At 33.1% G+C, this 24,083-nt stretch overlaps 1 protein-coding gene across 22 annotated transcripts in view; it reads left to right on the top strand.

The window, feature by feature from the left end:
* Positions 1-24,083, top strand: part of Rims2 (regulating synaptic membrane exocytosis 2) — a 483,148-nt gene that overhangs the window by 323,068 nt on the left and 135,997 nt on the right. For 2 of the 22 annotated variants that reach the window (XM_055626244.1, XM_055626255.1), the window contains one exon: positions 264-296. The exons of the other annotated variants lie outside the window; for them this stretch is intronic. In XM_055626244.1, the coding sequence (XP_055482219.1) occupies positions 264-296 (33 nt within the window). The remainder of the gene's footprint in view (positions 1-263; positions 297-24,083) is intronic. 22 annotated transcript variants of the gene reach the window in all.

The raw sequence follows: 24,083 nt of genomic DNA, 5'->3' as shown, positions 1-24,083 counted from the left end.
GTATGTATAAATATATATATATATATATATATATATATATATATATATATATATACACATTATATAGTGTATATATACTATATACATTATATAGTGTATATATACTATATACACTATATATATTACATATATATATTATATCTCCAAATCATTTTAAATTTTCTTTAATAGACAGTATATTCTCTTACTTTGAGTTTTTCTGTTGTTTTAACCCCTGTGCTTTGGCCCTCCCCCTTTGTTTTGTTTTATTTTGTTCTTCCTAGACAATGGAGTCAAGGAGATAGAACCTTATGAAGGTGTGTACGTAGAGGAGGGTTTGTTGGGTGCTGAAAGCCTTTGGGGGTTGGGGGCTGTGCAGTCAAAAATAAACCCAACTGCAATTGATGTCCCTTCATTTATTTGGTTTTATGTAGAGTTAAAGTATTCTGTTTTCTAGTTTGTAATAAAGTATTCAAATTTTATTTTCCATGAAATACCACCAGAGATTTAAATTTTGAGTTAAGTGTAAAGAGCTTAACTCTTTTTAAATACCTATATAATATTCTTACACTTTTATATTTATATTCTTATATCCTTATGTTTATTCTTACATTTTTAAAACTAAATTCTGGAGTTTGAGTGAGATGATAGCCAGTGATATCAATTGCAGTTTGTGTTTCTGCCATTGAGGATAGATACATAATCTGGTTATATTTCTCATCTTATATTTCATTTTATGTTTATTTAATGATTCTTTTATTCTGAAATTTGACTTTCCACAAAAGAAAGTGTTCAGTTAGACAGTAATTTTGGCTTGTGTTTTCTGTTTCCATTGCACATTGTAGCAAGTCTGCTTAGAATATATCAAGTATAAATATGACAATTTTATGCCTTTACTATTAAACACTGAATTTTGCCTTCAGACAAGGTACTGAGTTTTAGTATGTGGACTGTCATATGTCTGCTTGTACAATAAAAATCTGCTAGTTTTAGAATTTTGAAATTGTTGTTCATGTTGTTTACTGCTGAGTCTCCAGCATATGGAATAATGCCAAGTGCATTGTAGAACTGGAACAAATATTTATTGAGTTGAAAAAACACTGCCTTAAGAATTGAAATGATACCTCAAATAGTATAGAGAATACCACTAGAAACTTGTCATTCTTTATATGTTTATAGAAGACTTGTAATCCTGTGACATTTGCAACAAATGTATGCATGTATTGCAGTTGAGCAGCAAATCTTTTGCAGTCTTCCGCACCCTGTTGGTACAAGTCATGCTCTCGCTGTGCTGAAGGGTTGCCATCCCCGTGACTGCCTCTGCGTCTCACTACAACACAGTGCTGTGGGCTGAAGCTGGCTGTCCTTTACTCTGTAACTGAAAAGACACCTGAGGCGCTGCTGTCTCACCAAATTATTTCCCTAAGACTAAACGCTTGTGCCTTTAGATTGTTTTTCATAATAAGAGTTCAATAATGTGCAGGCTTTGTCTCCTCAAAAAAAAAAATGAAAAGTTTTCATTTTCATAGCTTTTCTAGCAAAAGTCTGTGGAGGTGTGGCCAGCTTCACGCTGAGCAGAGCTGGACATGAAGAGAGCAAACCTGACTGCCGAAGGGAAACTTGGGTTTAAAGATCAGAGATGTGTATGGGTACTCTATCTTATTTCATAGAATGCGTAGAATGCATTAAAATCACTTAAATTTAGCAATTTCCATGAAGACTTTTTTTATAAAGGAACCCAAACCCCCTTCTTCTCTTCATTGTAGAAGATGTTTTATTTTATATTACTTAACAGAACTGGTTGATTTTAGCAGCATTTTTAGACATGTTAATATTGAAGCTTCAGAGATTCATGAACCTGTAAGTCTCTCACTCTAAAGGACAGTGTATATAACTCTTCCGTAGATCTCAACCTCTTACCACATTTAAAGGTGCAGTCACCCAAAGTGGACTATCAGTTGATAGTTTCAATATTTGATTTCTAAATGGTTGTCAGACCTTGTCATTTAATCTTGGCAATTCTTGTGTAAATATAATGATGTATCTTACCTTTAGTAGTTAAAACATGAGGAAATTATAATTTAAATTTATGGTTTTGAGTAATTATGTTATCTAGTAACTATGTTAATTTATAATATTACCTATTTTGATATTGAAGTTGATTTTTTTCATACTTTCCTTGCCAAAAAAAACCCCTGCAAATTGAGAATGCTATAGAAAGCACGATGTATTAAACAACTGTAAGGCATTACTGTTATTATTGGTTTCATTATTTTCTTAACTACTACCTTTGATGTATTGCCATTTTGTAAAAATTGTGGTTTATAATGTCATGTTTTTCTTCCAAGAAAGGAATTATGTAATGACTTCCTAATAATGTACCTACCACATTATTGTGCCTCCTTGTTTAGCTACCTCCATATCTCAATCTTCTGTGGGTCAGTTTCTGTTTCCCAAGTCAGTACCACTGACACTGTGATGACTCATTAACAGCAAACATTATTTGCCTTCAAGTGCATGTCAGAGATGAACTATGTAAACTTTTCTCCTTATGCACACCCATTGTTCCATTAAGAATGATTTGTTTGTTTGTTATCTTTTACAATTAACAACCAGACACATGGACTTATCTTTTTCTTTTACTTCTGCAAATACAGAAGTTAATGAAGAAATTGGAAATATGGAAGAACAGGGGGTGGAAAAGGAGGGAGAAGAGGTCAAGGCAGGTCTGTCTGTTTTCTAAATAAACTGAAGTCTTAAAATTTATAATGTCATAAGAAATATTATAAAAGTATGTAGTCAACTACAGAATATTTAACTTATTTGTTTAAATTTTTCTTTAACTATCAAAACATATTAAAATTATAGACAATGTCTTTAGCCTAAGTATATGCATGTTTTACCTAGTTCTTTCTTTACATTCAAGTAGTTTCTTTACCTTTTAATAAATCATCAGCTAGCTACTAGAAAACTATTTCTCTTATGCCTCTCAGAGTAAGAGAACTCTAGCTTCTTGCCTAAGGGTTTTAATAGGAGAGGCAAATTTTAAGGACATATAGGACAGAAAATACTGATTTTTAAAATTTATTCATTTAATTTTTATTTATTACAATTTATTCACTTTGTATCCCAGCTGTAACCCCCTCCCTCATTCCCTCCCAAACCCACCTTTTCTCTCTCTTCTCCTCCCATGCCCTTCTCCCAAGTCCACTGATAGGGGAGCTCCTCCTCCCCTATCTAGCTTATCAGGTCTCATTAGGACTGGCTGCATTGTCTTCCTCTGTGGCCTGGTAAGGCTGCTCCCTGCTCAGGGGGAGGTGATCAGAGAGCCTGCCACTGGGTTCATGTCAGAGATAGGCCCTGTTCCCCTTACTAGGGAAACCCACTTGGAGACTTGAGCTGCCATGAGCTACATCTGTTCCGGGGTTTCTAGGTTATCTACATGCATGAACTGATCTTTTGAAAGCATTTAATATACTATGATTATTTTTAAACTATGAACTAATTTTCCATGGGTTTCTCTTTTCTGTCCAAGCTCAGTATTGCTGTATCCTGTGTAATAGCCATTCTTCTCTGTGGCATCTACTTTCTGGAGGGCGTGCAGGGTTTCATTTCTTCAGTTTTATAATCACAGGAAAATTGGATATTTTTATCAGTGTCTGTCAAAGTAAATGTCAAATACGTTTGTGCAATTTTATTGAATTGTCACTATATTTATTTGAACCTCAGAATTGGCCCCTAATCTTTTTCTAAGTTGTTTTGAATTTTAACTTTCTGTGGAAACTGCAGAATAACTTTAGACCTGTTTTTGTTAAGTGCTTAGCTGATCTTTTCTTCTAACATATGAAGTTATTTATGAGTTTTAAAGTTAGACTTTCTGTCCCTTTTCCCCTCTTTTTGTCATTTTAAGAAATTAATGCTCTTATGTATATTGTATCCAAGGAATATTTTCATGGATACATTCTCTGAACATAATTTCTCATTTTTAAAACAAAACAACATTATGCTTTGGTGCTAATAACCAGTTAACATCCTAATTTTTCAAGTGCACAAATTATCAGTATATATCTCATGATGGAAAGAAAGACAATCTTAATTGCTTCGATATAAAAATGTATAATTCTATTGCATTCTGAATATCAAATATTATCAATACCAGAATTTCAAATGCCCTTCAATTTTCTGGCTGCTATAGAGTTAAAATTTTGTGGGCTGCTATAGAATAATTTTTATTTTCATTTAGCTGAGGAGCTAATGTTTCTGTTCTCCTGTCTTTTTATATCTCATACTGATTTACTCATGTCCTGGGTCTTTCACTCTTCATGAATTGGCTCTCATAGTAATTTTAAAGAATAGCACTAACTTGAAGACTTCTCCATTATAGTATTTGTTTTACCCTTTTAACATAAAGAATAATTACATTTTTAAAACCGATTGTCACCTCTGGCTCATTCTTACATAATTATTGAATCACACTGTGTAGAACCATAGCAAAACAAAACAAAACTACCAAGCACGTAACTGTAGTTTAAAAAAAATGCCTTTTTCTAATGGTTGCTTTGACTCCTTTTCCAGTAGGATAGGGAAGCATACTGCATGTCGGTTATTCTAATGTTTGCAGTGGGGGATGTCATGTTGTATGCATGTATTTATTTCTGCAGTGCATGGTTTTATTCTAGTTGGAGTGCTTTTTATTTGGATTGCTAATGACCTTAATTATTAATTATTGTTGTCTGGTTTCAATGTTAAAGACAACGGGGAAGAAACATCAAGCTTACCCAATAATGGGAAAAAAGGCAAGTCTGAAATTATATATTTATCTCACTGTATTGACATTTATAATGTATATGGATACACTTCTTTAAATTATGGAGGTATAAGTCTTAGTCCAAAAAAGTCATTTTGTATTAAACATACGTGCTTGTATTTATTTTAAAATAGTTAGTGAATCTCTAATAGCTTTAGGATTTATTTATTTATTTATTTCATGTATATGAGTGCTCTAGCTGCACGCATACCTGCATGCCGGAAGAGATCATCAGATTCCAGTGTAGTGGTTGTGAGCCACATGTGGTTGCCGGGGATTGAACTCAGTCCTCTGGAAGAGCAGACAGTGCTCTCAAGTGCTAAGGCAGCTCTCCAGCCCCTAATATCAGAGGCTGATGATGCAGCTCAGTGGCAAAGCACTTACATGTGCGTGTGCATGTGTTCGCGTTCCCATACACATACACACACACCATGATAAAATAACTTACTGATGCTAATACTGCTCCATTTTATTAAAATGTACAAATTGAAACAGAGATTTCATTTTGTTCTTTACATTAAGTTGCAACCTTCTGAAGAATATAGTGGTGGTATGTTACGCATTTAAAAATGTAATTTAGATTTTTTCAATCTAGAGTTTATTTTAAAATAACACTATTTAAAGTAAATATTTCAAATAGAATTAAACAGTTAGGTTGACAAAAACAGCTAATAACAAACTCATAACATGTTGAAAACATTTGTGGAATCACTGTGCTTATACACATGGATTTATATGTTGCTGAGACAAATAAAAGGGTGACTTTTAATATTTAATTTAGTGTTCAAATTACTAGAGATTTAACTCCATAGCCTACCACAGCTGAACTCAAACGATCAGATCTATGTTTTGGAGTAATTAACAACCCAACATGCTACACATATTTATTTGTAATGTCAGTGTTTGAGTTGTCACAAACATTAGCAGCCTTTAAATACAGTAACATTTGACCTTTTGTTACTGAGCTAAATTAAAAAGTGAGTGTTTTGTATTTCAGTAACTCAGTTGCAATGACCTTTCATCTAAAACAGTGGTTTTTAACTGGTAGTTGCAGCTCCTCTGCAGATGAGCAGCACTTCCAGGGTCATCTGAAGCTGTCAGAAAACACAGATTTTACATTACCATTCACAGCAGCCTTGCAGTTAAGAAGGAGCAATGAAATTAAATTTACGGTTGGGGTCACTACAACATGAGGAACTATATTAAAGGACTGCAGCATTAGGAAGGCTGAGAACCACTGTGCTAAAATATATCTTTTCTCTATTCATCTTTCATAAATAATGTTTACAGTGTTCGGTATGTTATAATTTATCACTTATTATAATATGTTCAATAATTCAAACTGATAATTATTTATGCCCGTTCCATGTTATGATTTAAAAGGTGGGAGTAATGTGAAAATATAAATAAAATTAAAGCACATCATATAAATAAATAGTCCATATAAAATTGAAATTTAACTGCACCCTGAAAAGTAAACATCTGACACATTTTTGACTTCTTTGGTGTTTTTTAGAACCTGTGAAAGAAAATATTTACATGTATTTAAGTATATATAACCAATGATCTGAAAAAGTATATCTTCAAGTTTTCATTCAGTTATTTGGCTGCACAAGCTATGAGCACTTTTATTCCATATTGGGATGAAGATCTTCTAAGTCTGTTAAAATGGAATCTGTTTCTCATGGAATCACTCTGTTAAAGACCTTAAGCTATGATGGCTTATTCTCTCTTCTGTAACTTGATGCTTCCTTAAGCTAGACTATTGTCTAATCTTTCTCCTTTAGACTGCTCTGCTTTCCTAGCTCCTTTTCTTCTGTATGTGTATAAAGGTTCTGTTGCTAATGACTGTACTCTTTACAAAATCATTATTTGTCTTCACATCACTGTAAAGTAATACTTTTATTTATACGGTCCTGTGTGATCTAACTAAGTGTAGCAAGATATTAATGAAAAGTAGTTTGGAAGAGAACTTTGAATATTTTATATGTGATATCTTATTTTTATTTAATATTAAGATTTTTTTTACGTATTATTGAGATCAATACATCTGGTATTTTATTTTATTGTCTTGTTGTATAGTTTTGAATATATAGTTAATATTTAAGATTACTCAGAAACAGCTTACTAAGAGAGAAGTTTTGAGTAGTTTTGATTTCTGTTTTGGTTTTCAGCACAGTTTTTCTCAACTATCTTTTCTATTACTTCATTCTCTAACAACTTATTTTAATAATGCAAAGTATTGGATTACCTTGTGCTGTTATCACTTACAAATCTATATGGGACCCAAGCAAGTGTAGAAAACCAAATTATGAGTACAAGGATTCTGAAAGATGCGGTGTAGAGTACTAGGTGTCTAGGAAAAACAGGACAAACTGCCTGTTTGTGTAACCTTACTTGCCAGTTATTTGCTATCTGTTTTCTTTTTGAAATGATTTAGCGTAATTAAATTGTTTCAAATAGTACTTTTATATAGTAAGTACTATATTAGTGTTAGCTCTTATTACTATAATTTCTGGTGCCAATCTTGTATACTCTGAAAACATGAGTTTTAGATTAGAAGTCACGTTTGATTATGACCATCATACTGAATTAACTCTACTGTTTTACACACTCTATCTATCTGTCTATGTATCCACATTTTTTCTACTGGTGCTACTCTTTGTTAACTAATTCAGATAAGAAACAACACTAGAGTAGAAACAAATGGATCAGGTGTAAAGCCATGTTATTTTATGATGTTTGAATATACTCACTAATGTATTTTGAATATGCTTAGATATGTATTTAAAGTTAATGTACAAAGCTTTAGAATGCATTTGCCATACAGTGTTTTCTAAGGATTTTTCAGTACACCACTACTTTTCAGGTCTTTTAAAGGGTACACTGTATCTAAGTCAGGATCTTAAGTGTTCTATTTTTCCTTCTAATACTTTGTGAACTTTGGCAGTTTTTTAAATTTCACTTCACTTATGTTAAATAAAACAACACAGGGTTAATTGAAACTTGGAGATGTGGCTGATAGAGTTTGATGTCTGAAGCATGCTTTTTTCCTGATTAATTAATGTCTTGTTGTTGTTGATGATGACACTAAATCATTTTAGAGCATTAGCACACACAGCTTAGTTGGCCACTTGTGATTTGCCATGATTTTGTACCATTTTATAAAGTTTTCTCCGTAAATTGTACAGTGAGTTGTATATATATAAAAAAAAATCTCATTTCCTAAATGTGTAACTTTCAATGTAAAATTATCTATGGGAATTTCAAGTTTAGATAACTTACAAATAAAAAAGAAATGAAAAATACATAGATGGAGGGAATAAAGAAATAAGGAAAGATACAGGAGAGGAAGGAACAAACTGAAAGCAGTTTACTTTGGTGACGTGTTGATAGTGCTGAAGTCTTTGTAATAGCTGCTTGCTTCGGCATGCTTTCTAGGAACGTGGTAATATTTAGGTTTCTGAGAGTAGACAGGTATATTGGTTCTTATCCTTGATTAGCTGCCTTTCTATGTTCTTACAAATGATTTACAATGCAAAGGAGTATGAGTAACTTAATTTCAAAATATGGTATCTCTGCAGGAGTAGATTTTATTATGAAGTTGTGTCATATTTCCTAAACACTCACTTTCTCCCTATCTACATAAATGACAACATGTCCAAAGTTAATCAAGAGACAAGAATATTTTCCAAAATGGAGAATTTTGAGCATGTTTTTTGAGCAGGGTGGATACTCAGCCACCCATGACTGGTGACCATGAGCAGGATGGACTTGGAAGAGAAGAAACTAAGGAATATATTCTTCAAGTGTTTTAGGCTAATATGTTATGCCCAAGAAAGAGCAGAGGCAACAATAAGAGAAAGTATAAGATGTCCACTTCGAAAACATAGTAGTGTGGCATTAAGTTTTGTGAGCACATATTTTCTAGTTTCTGACCTTGACCTTTCTGTGTCTTTTTTAGAGAAGGTTTGCCTCTTTTATTTTACTGTCTTCTTCTTTTCTCATATGATTTTGTCTATACTTCCAAATCCTTAGGTAGCTATCTAGGTTTGGGAAAGAAGTCCATCGAATGCATGACTCTCATGGCTCTTATCTGGAGCCACCTCATTGTTGACTTGCTAAGTATAATTTGTAAAGCATTCTTCCTGGAATCTTGAAAGTAGCCTCATATTAGGGAGGTGATTTGGTGTGGAAGAGTTAACACCCAGCCTCACCTGTTTTGGGGGTCTTTTGATTCATTTTTGAGACAGAGTCTCACTATAATTCTAGGATTGAGAATCTGAGGCAGAGGGATCACTGCAAAATTGAGACCAAGTTGGTCTACATACTACCAGGACTACATAGTGAGAACTGAGTCAACAAAGCCTCAAGCTTCCTTCGAGTTAATTGGAGCGCTAGGATTGTCTTCTACTTGACACCCCTGCACCTGGATGTTAGCAAAGTCTACACTTTAGAATTTGGGCTCAAAGCTTTGTCTTCATAGTGTACCAACTCTCTAGGTCCTAAGTTTAAGCTAGGTCTTCTGAGATGAGGAAATATCACATTTCTCCTGTTGCCAGTATGCTACTGTGAGTCGTGAATAAATTCAAGTAGGTCAAATTACTTGTTAACTAGGTTAACTAGGTTATTCATATACTTTTCAATCAGATACCTCCCCTGTGCTGAATAGCATCCGTGTGGTATGTGTTAGAGCACACTAAATCATATAAAGCATAATCTTGTTTATATTGGAATCTCTGCTGTTTGAATCAGTGTTGATACAAGTTTATCTGGTGTGATGAGGCTACCTGGAATATAGTTGCTTTGTAGACATTATTCACCTCATAATTAAATCTTCATGACGTCCTTTTTCAAGTTATTGAATAAATCAATATTAAAGTTTCTCATCTACAGACTAAAAATACTAAAAATAAATAATTTAGGATTTTCTTACCTTAAAATTATTAAATTTTATCAATATGTCAGTTTAATAATACTATATAATCTAGATTCACAACTGAATACCTAATGAGTAATGTATTTAATTAGTATCTTTATAGAAATAAAAGTATTTTACTAAAAGAAACTTTCCTTCTCAGTGTTTTCTAATTTTTATTCGAGCATATTGACCATTCATTCAAATCTCCATCTGATTCTTATTTACTAATAATATTATAATGGTTTTACCTCCCAGGTGTGTTATGTGTATGACAACATTAAAAAGGGGGGTGTTCTGTCACATAGGGTGACAGGTAGCTAAAGTACCAGAGCCTTATGTATGCACGTGAAACTTTATACAGTTTAACATGTGTGCAGGTACACACCTCTAGGTGTGTAAATAAAGAGATAGCTGACGAGTACATGATTTAGATCAGTAGTTAAAGGTCTAGCCACCAAGCATGACAGCCAGCGTCCAGTCCATGAAACCCACATGGTAGAAACTTTAAATCAGCTTTTACAAGTTCTGCTTTCCATACATTTAACGTGTGTGTGTGTGTATGAATATGTGTGCATGTAAGCATGGGCGTATGGGCAGACACACAATATATATTTTTAAAAAGGCAAGCAACAAGATTGTTTCTACTGTGAAATTTTGTGAAGATTTGTAGTTGACAGGCAAACAGTACTTGACCAACAAGTTGCTATCTTCCCATCTCCGTCACCTTTATGTTTTCTGCTTTTAGTCTCTCTTGTCCACTCTACTTCATCCACAGCGACCTTCCTATTTTTCTCGACTACACCAAACATACTTCTAACTTAAAATGTTTACAATGGAATATTATTACCTATAATGTCCTTTCCCCCTGAACTACCTTAACTTCTGAAGTCCTTTATTCAAAAATCTACCTTCAAACTATCCAAAATTTTATCATTCTTTAGGCATTGCTAAACAGATGCTTGTCTATTTAGCAGTCATCTCTAAGTCACAGAATGTTTACATGTTCATCACCACAAGCTCTTTACCACTAAGTTATCTGCTTTATAAAAGCTTTCATGAGACTATGGATTGACCTATTTTGCCTGCTGCTATGTCCTTGGTAGCTATGCATGTGCGTATGTTAGAGTAGATTCTGAATATTCATTTAGAACGAATGAAGGAAACTTACAGCAGTACAGACTGGTGTAATGACTTGCAGAGTTATTCAATTACTCATGATACGAAGCACTACTTTTGCCTTGTTTTGTCACTATATTGGCTGAAGTATTTCTTAACATGAATTTTGTTAGCAGTTGATGAAGGTAATGAACACAGCAGCAAGTGAAATAGCTATCTTAGTACATATAGAAATGAATTTTTCTCATAGGTACTAAAATGTTTAAGACTGAATAGATATATTTCATCTTACCACAATAAAATAATTCCTAATAATTTTTACATCTAAAATAAGGTCACATTTTTTTGATACCAATAAAGTAAAATTACTCTTTACTGAGTCATTTAAGTTATCATTATATTCTTTATACCTTGAATCCATTCATTTTATTAAAAATAAATTTAAAGGTTTAAAAATATAATTTAATATTTTAGATATTGAGGTATATAGAAACAGCTCAAACCACATCAAAATTCTATGTTTAAAACTGTTAATAACTTATATAATATGTTGGAGAATGCATCTTTAAGATAATCCCAGTTCCTGAAGTACTTTTATGTTCTTGTTATGTTCATTATCTGTGTTTCCGACAAGCTCTGATTATTACTTTTTTTTTTATTTTTTATTTTTTTTATCTATACTAGAAGTTACATGGGAAGACCAGCAGGGAAAGGCGAATGGTACAGTAAGTGATGAGAAACCATTGCCGACACAGAAACTCCAGTCTGAGACAGGTTTGTCAGGGTCTGGAAACCACATGAAAGCATGAGATTCTAAATACTGCATTTCATGCTTTCTAAATGCGCGTGTCCTTCTACCTCGTTTTCTCATTTTGATGTGTACTTTACAGTGTGTGGATTCCATGTAGATTGTAGTGATAAAGATTTAACCATGATTTGTTTATAAAATTACTTTTGTCTCTAAAGAAAACCTAATTCAGAGGGAAAATGGCAGCTTAAGCACAGTGAGGGTCTGATGAGGAAGTTGTGGTGCCTTCATGGAAAAGCGCTCACTTCCTGAGCAGGCTGAGGAAAGCTCAGCAGAGATGTTACATTGTGTCTTTTTATGCTTTCCTATTCTTATTCTACAAATGCTGACAGACAGCTCTGCCATAATGATTTCTTTCCTACTTTGGGAGTCAAAAATTGCTGACTACAGCAATGAAAAAAACAGGATGACAATTTATGAATTCATTAAGTGTCTCTTCAAACCATTGATTTTTACCAATGAGTTGAAAGATTTTGTTTTTCTTTCTTCTTTTAGGGCTTTAGTTTGATAAACTATATAGCAAATCCCTGCCCCTCATATTTTAGGAGGAATAAAGGAAAGGAAAGTTGTAGAGATCAATTGAATAATCAGTACTGCTTTTGATTTGTAATTATAGCAATGAATGTACAATAAAATTTTATCAATTTGAATTTTTTAGTAGTTATTTTAGATGGCTATCTGTAGGACCAATGACAGTGTATTTTTACATGTTGACTTTTTTTCCTCAGACCTTAAAATCCTGTAGTTTAAGTGTGTCGATGTATAAATAAAATGGTTCACTCACAAGCATTTGTTACCATCTATTGCAATGCCAACATTAAGGCTAACAGCGAACTATCTGAGTACACAAGAGACAAAGCAGTTTAGAGTCTGTCTGGTGACATACACAAGTTAAAAAGTGGCTGCATACGTACTGATGTGACAATATGACTAGTGCTATTAAGGAGAGTAGAGTTCCTGAAGAAAGCTTATGAAATGATAAACCTAGCATACCAGGAAGGATGACAAAGTCAAATGAGAATATAACAAAATGTAATTCATTTTAAGAATTTAGATATATTCATTAGAACTAGAAATAGAAATCTTATGCTTAGCATGTCTTAACTGAAGAGTCAGTTTATTTGAATTATTTTTTAATACTTTATTTATTTATTTATTTATTTATTTATTTATTTAGTAAGATTTATTCACTTTGTATACCGCCTGTAGTCCCCTCCATCTCTTCCCAGTTCTTTTGTGTGTGTGTGTGTGTTTGTTAACATTTTTTTTATTTTTCTTTATTAATTACAATTTACTCACTTTGTACCCCCCCCCATGGTTCCCTCCCTCCTCCCCTCCACCCCTCCCCTTCCTTCCTCCACCCTCTGCATGCATGCCCCTCCCCAAGTCCACTGATAGACTTCTTTTTCTTCCTTCTGATCCTAGTCAATTAGGTCTCATCAGGAGTGGCTGCCTTGTCTTCTTCTGTGGCCTGGTAATGCTGCTTCCCCCTCAGGGGGAGGTAATTAAAGAGCTGGTGGGAATGTAAACTTGTACAACCACTCTGGAAATCAATCTGGCACTTTCTCAGACAACTAGGAATAGCGCTTCCTCAAGATCCAGCTATCCCACTCCTAGGCATATACCCAAAAGATTCTCAAGTACATAATAAGGACATTTGCTCAACCATGTTTGTAGCAGCCTTATTTGTAATAGCCAGAAGCTGGAAACAGCCCAGATGCCCCTCAGTGGAGGAATGGATGCACAAATTGTGGTATATCTACACAATGGAATATTACTCAGCAATTATTTGAATTATTAATTATCTTTAATATATTTAGAGATTTTAAAAAAAGAAAACAAAAAATTTATTTTATTATTTATATAATAAAAAATATCCCTTAAATGCATCTCTCAAGCTAAATATTTAGTCCAGTAGTAGAGCCCTTTTTTGTTGAGTGAGATTCTGTGGTAGATTTCTACCATGATAAACAAACTGATTGATTAATTATCCTTACTCTATTGTGTAATATGGATTATTCTTGCTCATAAACTATTATTTGACATCATACCTAATACATGATCTGTTGGCCATATAAACATATTGGTACATAAGAATTACAAAGAAATGCAATGTTTGGCTAAAATAACATGAACATAAAATTTTTAAATTTTAATTTAAGTATTTTTAGTTTATTTACATATATATGGGCAAATATATCTAAACATATGTGCCTATACGCATATACATAAATAAATGTATATGTATGTATATAAATATTTGTATAATTACATACATCCTTTAATTGAACAAAAACTACTTATACAATGGAGAAAATTAGTGAGTACTTCATGCCATAATAATGATTTAAATTTTATGTTTTGACAATTGTGTACTCTGAAAACTGTTGTCTAAATCCAAACACTAAAATTGAGGTTTTAGTTATACAATGTCCTAGTGAAAGAAAATAAATGTTGTAATACTTATGTAACAAAACTTTTTGGTAGTTGTAAAAGACATGAAGGATATAAAGAGGTTATTTTTAATGTGGGACTTTAGAATAATATATTGGGAGTAAAATAAAAGTTTGCCATTTGGTAAATTGTAACTTTTTTGACATTTTAAAAATTTTAATTAATTAATTTTTATTATAATTTATTCACTTTGTATCCTAGTTGTAGCCCCCTCCCTTGTCTCCTCCCTCTTCTCCTCTCATGTCCCTCCCCCAGTCCACTGATAGGGGAGGTCCTTCTATCCTTCCTTCTGATCCTAGACTATCAGGTCTCATCAGGAGTGGCTGCATTGTCTTCCTCTGTGGACCGGTAAGGCCGCACGCCCCTCGGGAGGAGGTGATCAAAGAGTCAGCCACTGAGATCACAGCATTTTTTAACCCTGAACTTTATGGATGACATGCTTGTAGTAATTAATCTTTAGGTAAATCTATGATATCAGCAGTCTAATAATATATGAGTAACATAGATCTAGTAGACTGTGATATCAGAGCTAAAATTAGTGCTCAGCGCATGGTTTTATTCACTGAAATTAAGAGATCACCTTTCAAGAATTATCAAAGTGCCTTATCAGACATTGATTGTGGTAAAATGTGGCATTAGAAAAAAGTTTCTGAGTGTGTGAAGAACCTAACCTGAAAGTTCTTGGCATATCAGGAATATATATTGTTCTTTTCAATTACCCCTCTGTGAAGATATATTCAGGAATTAAAATGTTTGGGAATCTTATAATTTTTAGGAAGTAAATCAACAATAATTGTGATAAACATTTTATTACTAAATCACTGATTTGTATGATGTGGATTAGAAAGTAAATTAAATGTTTGAGTGAATTTGGCCTAGCATCTGCTCTTTTAGAGAAATTGTAACTCTTATAAAGAGAGAAGTTGGTGACTTCACTTTCTGATGGGATGGATAGCTCCAGAACAGGAGATCCCTGGACATTTGACCATATTACCACCTGTCTCACATAAACATCTCTGTCTGAGTATAAAATATAACAACCTCAATATCCTCAATACCAAGAATCTACCTTCTAGTTGTTTTTATTCCTTATTAATCATATCCATTAGATTAGCATCATGCTATAAATTTAATGACGCTTTTTTTCCTTAAACTAAGCTTCAACTTACATTAGGCAAGGCCCAGCCCTAAATATTGTTACAGTAAATGGAAGATACATAATGTGGACAATATATAGTTTATTTTTTTGGTGAGTAATCTTATTGTACACAAGAATGCTATGATCATTGCAAATAGAATGAGTGATATTAAATATTGAAAATAAATGTTAAATTGTTGGATTTATATTTGTTTTGTAAGGTTATCTGCAGGTAAATGAATAGAAATGCCTTCTGAGAAAATGCACATTCCTACATAAAATAGTTTACTTTCATATTGTGTTTGCCACATAGGAAATATGATGAGAAAGCTAATTGTGTGGCTTTTTCACATTTAATAAATGTTTGGAAGTACTATAGGTTCACAGATTTTCACATGAGAAAGTCATAGAAAAGTAGTCTTGGATTTAATTCATTCAGAATGTGTGAAAATTACAGTTTGATGATTTCTAAAGCTTTGTGGTTAATTAATACTATCCATAAGAAAGTTATCAGTGTTAATTTGTCATTTTCTGTGCAGGAAGTGTGATATATGTGTATAGATAAAACACACACATATATGTATACAGACACACATATATATGTATATAAGAACCTTTTTAACTTGTTTGATTCTATGATAATTACTCTGAAACCACGTTGATACCTTTAGTTTGCTGTGTCTTATCTGAAAATCAGTCTGTGGGCCTTTTTCTTGCTTTGTTTTTGTTGTTGTTGTTATTTGTTTCTTTTTATATAATAGTTTGTAAGTCAAGTCAATGACACACTGGACTGGAGTACCATATGTAATTTTAATGGTTTACCTATATCCAGTATAAAGCACTTAGGCTTTACTCTTTACTGTGGGTACTGTGTAAATTCTACTTTAGCCTTATATAATCTGAGTGGTTCTTTTTCCCAATAAAATGTTTCCATGTCTTAATGTTCATGGAATTCCCAACTAAGGTGAATATAAGGAATTTTCTTTGATTTACCTTTGGAATTATGCTTTATAAATTTATCTGGATCTGGTAATTTATTGTATTAAATTTTTATGTATGATTTTCTTGGGTATGTTTTATATTTTGTATACTTATTTCCTTTTATGCTTGAATACCTTGAGATATCCTGAAGGAATATACAATTTATTTGATCTAAAGCATAATTTTAGTTTTCTAATTTGATATTTTTTGTCCATTAAATCTAGAAAGATCAGAATTCTGTTGTTAGTTACTTTTACATATTTTCTGATTATTAATGGCTATGATATAATAAATTCATTTTTATTAATAAAGAAGTTTGTGTAAGGCAAATTAATGTTTAATAAGATGCAAATTAATAGGTGAGCTTTAGCTCTAAGTGTTATTAGAATGCTTAGAAATAAATGTAGCTATCACGTGATCTTCAAGGACTAGTTTCAGGACCTCCTATGGATTCCAGAACCCAGTTGGGTTCCTCCTCCATTCTCACTAAGGCCATCCTGTGTGCCTGTGTGCTCAGCCAGGCTTTTTTTGGAATGAGCCATCTTCTCTTTCAGATGATGTTTTGAATCTCTGAACTGATATATTCATATGCTATTGTTAGCTTTAGTCCCTCAAAAAACTTAAAATCTTCATGTTTCTGTTCCAGTGTGTTAGAAATATTTAAATACAATGCTTTTTCCAAGCACAGCTGTGTCCACCAGCAGTGTAGTGTAGCGTGATGAGCGGGAACATTATAGCTCAGGGTTATTTAAGTAGACGCTTAGTGCCTTTGTTGGAATGCACGCACACACCTCCTATCTGCTTTTTAAAGCAGAGCTTGTTATAGACTATGATTTTTGTTTGCATTTTAGATAAATGCTCAGTAAAAATATAAGAATAACATCAGTGATGGTGTTTGTTTTTGACATCTTATAATTTATACCAAATAGGATTAATGAAAATAATATCAGTGTTTTTTTTTTTATTTATTTAAAAAGCCAAAACTCAGAAGAAGGAGGGGGGCCAGGATTGGGAAGTTACAATGGAGGAAGCTACAGCTGGGATATAAAGTAAATAAAGTAATAAATTAAAAACTAAATGTAAAAAAACTAAAACTGAAGATTGTTTTGAGTCTGTGTTATTTTATATTTCCTTTGAGTTAGACTCAAACCCTTTTCTGATTTACAGCTTGATAATTCTTTACATTTAAAAATATTTCTTAAAAGATAATTTTACAGTGATGAACTAGTGTGTATGAGTTTTTGTAAATCTCTTTTTATTTAGTTGTTATTTGTGAAACTATTTTATTTCATGTGCTGTGATGAACAGAAAAATCAATGGACATTTACTTTATAAGATCTTTGTATGTGCTAAGGCTAAAACAAAAATCCAACCATAGCTGGAAGAAGTTAGCACTTAAAATAAAGGGTACCTTCTGCTGTCTGTCATCACTCTGAATGGATTGTAGTTAAATGATGTCTTGGTTTGCTGATATGAGTGGGCGTGTGGTAACTGGTTATTATCTGAAAGAGGAATTTACTCTTAAACTACCATTGACAGCACAGTATAACATTGTGGTATGGTAATGATCAAGTGAAAGCTAAAGAAATGGAGGTTTAGAGGGGATACACACAACTTTTTAAAAATTTACTTTATTTGTAAAAATTTCTCACATGTATACAATGATATACTTATAACCCCCACTTACTTCTCCATGTTACCTCACGTTCCCTCCCTCGTTGGGGAGGGGATAACTAAGTTTAATGGATCATGGGAACCTCCACTTTGGCACATAGCTTCTTGTAAGGGTTGATGGGTTCTGCTGTTCTTTACAAAACCATATGCAAGTTTTGCTTTCTTACAATTTATTAGCTTGACATAGACATGATTGCTGAAGTGTGATTAAGTTTGATTTCTGATGTTAAGTGTCTTTTTAAATGAGACTCTTTAAAAAATCATAAATGAGACTCTTTTTACATGTACAACATAATATAACTTAAACCATAAGGAAGGCAAGAAAGACTTCCACAAAGCTGGTATAACTGATTATACATGGAGGGTTTTTGATTTGCTTTATGAGTCTGTCTGTTACAGTTATATTTTATATATACTTTTTGACCTGTTTATCATTATATTATAGTTAAATAAATAATGAAAGCAAGTTCGTGGACATTTTTTGTCAGTAGTGAGATTGTGGCCAAGGTATATCCTTTTAAACCCTTTTACAACTAATATAAAATTTGTATTGTCTAAGTTTTCCAAAGTGGTTGAATGTAGGTCCTGTGCTATCACCTATTCAAATGAAAGCATCCTGGGTTACTTGACCATTTGTGGTGTAAGTTTTTTTTTTTTAAGTGTTTATCATCAAATGCATACTAAATATCCAGTTTGGGTCTGATGGTGAGAGGATTGATTTTTTTTTTGTTTGTTTTCTTCCTTCTTTGACTTTTTATCTCACATGTCTGGGTCATATGGCATTGAGGATATTAGCTGACTAATCAGGAACATGTTTACTCTGTTACTGACCCTACCTGTATTTGCTTTGTGACTTTGGGTAAGTTCACTTCAGCTCTCTATGCTTCCAGTATTTACTGTACTAATGAGTGTAACTGAGAGGCAATTGTCATTTAAAAAGCAGTATATAATATGAAAACCATATAAACTAACCCAGCATATGGGAAAATACTTGGAAGAGAAGGAAGCTTAATTAATTGCAATTCATGTTTTTTGCAAAACAAATTAAAATGTTCACTTAACGATGTTGATGTTTGTAGATAGTCTTTTTTCCCCCAAGTCTTACCAATTTACTTTTAAAATGTCATAAAACTGTTTTAGCATTGTGCTAAATGCTTATCTATGAAACTGTCATATGAAAGAATAATAGTCTGATATAATTCAGTTGTGGCCTATGTTACTAATATATCTAATTTTTTACATTATCCTCTTCACAGTGTGGGTGAAATGGGAATGGTGAAGGAAATACGGCTTGTAGCTTTTTGACATACATGGGTATGTTTTAGAAGGGCACAATGGTTTTTTCTTGGCTTCATTTATATTAGGGGCCAAGAGTTTGAAACTCAGCTGTGGGGAGTGTTGTATTTTGATATATGAAAATATACTTACATAATACAAACATCATTACTAGGTATCAAAATTCATCATTCCTTTTCCAGTTATTTTAGCTTTCATCTTTTTCTAAGACATTTTAGTACTTTTCTTGTTATAGAAAGATTTCATTTTCTTGCCATCGATGAAAAGAAACATTTATTCTAAAGAATTGATTACCTCAGGACTTAAGAGTTCTAGTATATTTGTACTCCATCATGGTTGGTTTTTGTTTTGTTTTGTTTTGTTTTTTTAATAAATCACTCAACACTAAAATTCACTTACTGTAGAACTGAACGTGATATTTAAGAATTGTGTGTTCTGGAGTCAGAAGAGAACTTCCTGGCATAGGAGATTATGACTGTGTTCTATTTGCCTGTGTCACTGTCCTAACACTGCCTCTCCAGTATATTGAAAGCTTTTCTTTGAAAGTTTAGTTTAATTGACTTTGTTTTCTTGATTTTAAATTACTGCATAGCTTTTCAACTTCCCAAGTAGTAGTTAGAAAACTATTATTTCCCAAATGTATGCCATATACATTCTAGTCGCTAGTGATTTGCAAGGGTACATGTTAAAAGAAACTTTAGTAACAATCTATAATATGATATTTATAAGAATTTTCTGAATAGTTATAAATATATGATAAAAACTTGTCAAAATTAAATGACAATTTAAATTTTCAGCAATAAACTACCTTATATTTTATCCAGTATTATAATGATGTATTATATTTTATTTAAAAAATTTTTATTTAAATGTTTATCTAGGTAGTAGTAAGTTAATGAAACATTGTCCTGATAGACAAACTTTTTTTAATTAAATGGAGAAATATCGAAGTTTGGGTGGGACACAGCTCTTTTTAATAATGACTCAAATTCTTTCTTCAGATACAGTATTGAAATCATTTTCACAGGTTTTAATTTAACTTAGTTAATGTCTTGAAAAATTGTGGACATTCAAATAATACTGGTTTCACTAATAGTATTTTTTTTAGTGTCAGTGTTCAAGATTGGCTGTACCTTTTGAAGAGTCTCTTCTCCGCACTGTTTTTCTCCTGATAACCCATACTACTTAAGTACATTCCCGTCAGTTCTTGTCACTTTTTTATGCTCTGCATTTGACTCTGTCTCCCCTGCAACTCTGCACAGGATTCCCCTCAGATGATTTGGGGCTCTTTTCTCCAGTGTCACTCTTACCTTTTGAGTCCACCCACTCATACCCATCTCCATTGTCTCTGTCTGTTCATTTTATGCTGTGATCACAGAAGAAGTGGAGTCCACAAGGAAGAGACACACAGGTCTGTTGCTTACTGATTGCCTTTGTTTTTCTTTTCATATAATTTGACTTATCTTGGAAACATTTTACCATTTTTTACTCATTTCATAACTTTTCACTTTTCTAATATATGAAAATATTAAATTTTTCAGGTTTTAAGTTTTTATATTTCAACTTTTTACAGCAGCTGCACCAATTTAATGGACAAAAGTAAAATAATGAATTTCAATAATGTGTATATGTTGTCCTTCTATAACTGTAACAACAACCAGAAATGCAAAAGTTACATATATGTATATATGGATTATGTGAATTTTTATGATAGATTCAGTTAATTATAAATATATATATATATATATAAATGTCTACCATGAATAAATATAATTGTGAATAAATTTTAAACTCTCCTAGATTGAATTAATAAGCTAATCATAATTTACTCCCAAACTTAATTTCCCTTTAACACTTGATTTGTTCCATTTTTACATAACTTGAAAAAAGCAAATCTTAGTTATATCATGACTTCAGCATTGTTTTAAGATATGAGGAAATCAAAGATTTAACATATGCCCTGAAGAAAGTTTATTAAAATTATTTACTTACTCCTATTATTTATTAATTAATAGATGAGGATATTACTAGGTTAATGTTCCAGTATGGAAGGTTTGCATTTTTTTTCAATAAAATTGCATACTCAGAGAAATCTGTTTTAAAGTAGTATACATAGAAGGATTCATGGAAGAGCTACACCTTGAATATTTATTAAACACATTCATTTAACAAGTGCTGTGTAGCGCTGCTCTAGGTTTTAGAAAAATCAAGGCAAACAAAGCAGTTGCATATCTTCACAGCCATTTTCAGGGCTTGCCTAACTACTAAAGGCAATAATTAATTGTAAGTACTTTTATTAAGTGGGAATCACAAAATATGATACACTCATTTCCCTCAGAGAATATGGTTCAAACAGTACTTGGGATATAGAGTTAAAAGTTAGAAAATGTTTGTTGTTTCTATAGAGAACATTTCAGATGGATATGGAAATAACACAACAGTATGATCAAAGGCTTTAAGCAATGTTACATGGAAATTCGTAAGAATTCACTGAGGTTCTGTGAGATTACTAACACATGTTAAGCCACAGAATTACAAAGTTGGTAGTTGTTTAAAAGAACATACTAGAGTGGCATGAATATAGCAATTCATCAGCTAAGAGACAGTAATGATTTAAAGATGTAGCATCTTCAAATTATTGAATAGGCCGTATAAATACAGAAAGCAGGGGTAAATAATTTCATTTGATGGAGTTATTTGTCAGGTGCTTGTACATTTTACAAGAAAACACAGGTTGTATATCCTTTAGCAGAAAATGAGTTTATTATCTAGATGGGTTAAGTAGAAGGCTTATTTGAATTATCCAAGTGTAAAGGATTAGTAATAGCATGTAGATGTGTGAAATGGAAATTTAGAAATACATGTTACTGGCATCTTAGAAAGTGAATCACTGGGATGAAAAATAATCAAAGTGTAACCATTCAGAGATCACTAATATTTCCTTACAGTTAAGAAACGAAAGAATGAGGTTGAGGGATTTGTTAGAAGAAAAATCCTATCAATAAAAGAAGAGACTTCAAGACCAATTGTAAGAAGGGGTTTAGTCAGCAGAGGCAGGTTCTAAAGAGGTAAAGACAAGATGTATTACTAAATGATAAAATTGATTGATAATGGTCTTTGGAGGGATTTTTAAATAACTTTTTATTTTTTATATTAGTTACAGCTTATTTACTTTGTATCCCAGCTGTAGCCCCCTCCTTCATTCCCTCCCAATCCCAACCTCCCTTCCTCATCTTCTCCCTGCCCCTCTCTAAGTCCACTTATAGGAGAGGTCCTTCTCCCCTTCCATCTGACCCTAGCTTATCAGGTCTCGTCAGGACTGGCTGCAATGTCCTCCTCTGTGGCCTAGCAAGACTGCTCCTCCCTTGGGGGAGGGAGGACGTCAAAGAGCCAGCCACTGAGTTCATGTCAGAAACAATCTCTGTTCCCCTTACTAGGGAACCCACTTGGATACTGGGGTGCCATGGGCTACATCCGAGCAGGGGTTCTAGGTTATATCCATGCATGGTCCTTAGTTGGAGAATCAGTCTCAGATAAGCCCCTGTGCCTAGATATATTAAGTCCTTGTGGAGCTCCTGTCCTCTCCAGGTCTCACTAACTCACCTTCTTTCATATGCTTCCCTGCATTCTGCCCAAGGTTTGGTTATGAGTCTCAGCATCTGCTTTGATACCCTCCTGGGTAGAGTCTTTCAGAGGCCCTCCGTGGTAGGCTCCTGTCTTGTTACTTGTTTTCTCCTACTTCCAATGTCCATCCCATTTGTCTTTCTAAGTGAGGATTGATAGTCTTACCCTGGGTCCTCCTTCTTGTTTATCTTCTTTAGGTGTACAGATTTTAGTATGTTTATCCTATCTTATTAGTCTAGTATCCACTTATAACTGAGTATATACCATGTGTGTCTTTCTGCTTCGGGGATACCTCACTCAGGATGATCTTTTGTAGTTCCCACCATTTGCCTGCAAATTTCATGATTTCCTTGTTTTTAATTGCTGAGTAGTATTCCATTATGTAAATGTACCACAGTTTCTGTTGTTGAGGGACATCTGGGTTGTTTCCAGGTTCTGACTATTACGAAGAAAGCTGCTAAAAAACATGGCTGAGCAAATGTCCTTGTTGTGTACTTGAGCATGTTTTGGATAAATGCCTAGGAGTGGCGTAGCTGGATCTTGAGGTAGCACCAGATTGATTTCCAAAGTGGTTGTACAAGTTTACATTCCCACCAGCAATGAAGGAGGGTTCCCCTTTCCTTTGGAGGCATTTTAATGAACTTTTCAGGAATTGAATCCAAATTAAATAGTGAGAAGGGTAATGAAAAAGAAAATGATAATGAATGAAGGTACCGACTAGAAACCAGCCTTCTTGATGTTGTGGAGTTTGGGAGAGGAAGCTCACAAGCAGACAAAGCCGATGCTCGTTTGCTGAAACAGAGATCCTAAATTCATGATGGCATTTTTTCTTTTAGCTTGTGCGATTGACTCCATAGTTCAGTTCTGGTGTCATTTGGGTGCAAGATTCATTGCTGAAAAGTTATGAAAGACAGTGAAAAAGAATGTAGAATTTGGGAGTTCATGACAAGGAAATTTGAAGTAATGTGCTGATGAATGAACAAGGAAAGTCATGAAATCACGGTTAGTTGTAGTTTTTTTTTTTTAAATCGCTGAGATAAAAGATTTGATGAAATTATAATCTGATACTGAAGACAAATCAAAGAAAACAAGAGCTTATTATCAATCTAATCTGATACTCAGTTTTTTATGTGTTAGCTATTGGCAAATAATGTAAAGAAAGCAAGTTTGCTCCCAGGAATGGGCTTCTGAGATAGAACATATTTTGGCAGTTGGGGAGTCAAATATGTTTTTTTTTTATTTTATTTTTCTTTTTAGTTACATTTTGTTAACTCTGTGTCCCAGC

This window comes from Psammomys obesus, unplaced genomic scaffold (genome assembly GCF_907164565.1).
Source record: "Psammomys obesus unplaced genomic scaffold, mPsaObe1.curated_primary_1811, whole genome shotgun sequence".
In the NCBI taxonomy this organism is placed as follows: Eukaryota; Metazoa; Chordata; class Mammalia; order Rodentia; family Muridae; genus Psammomys; species Psammomys obesus.
This window is presented reverse-complemented; position numbering and strand designations above follow the sequence as displayed.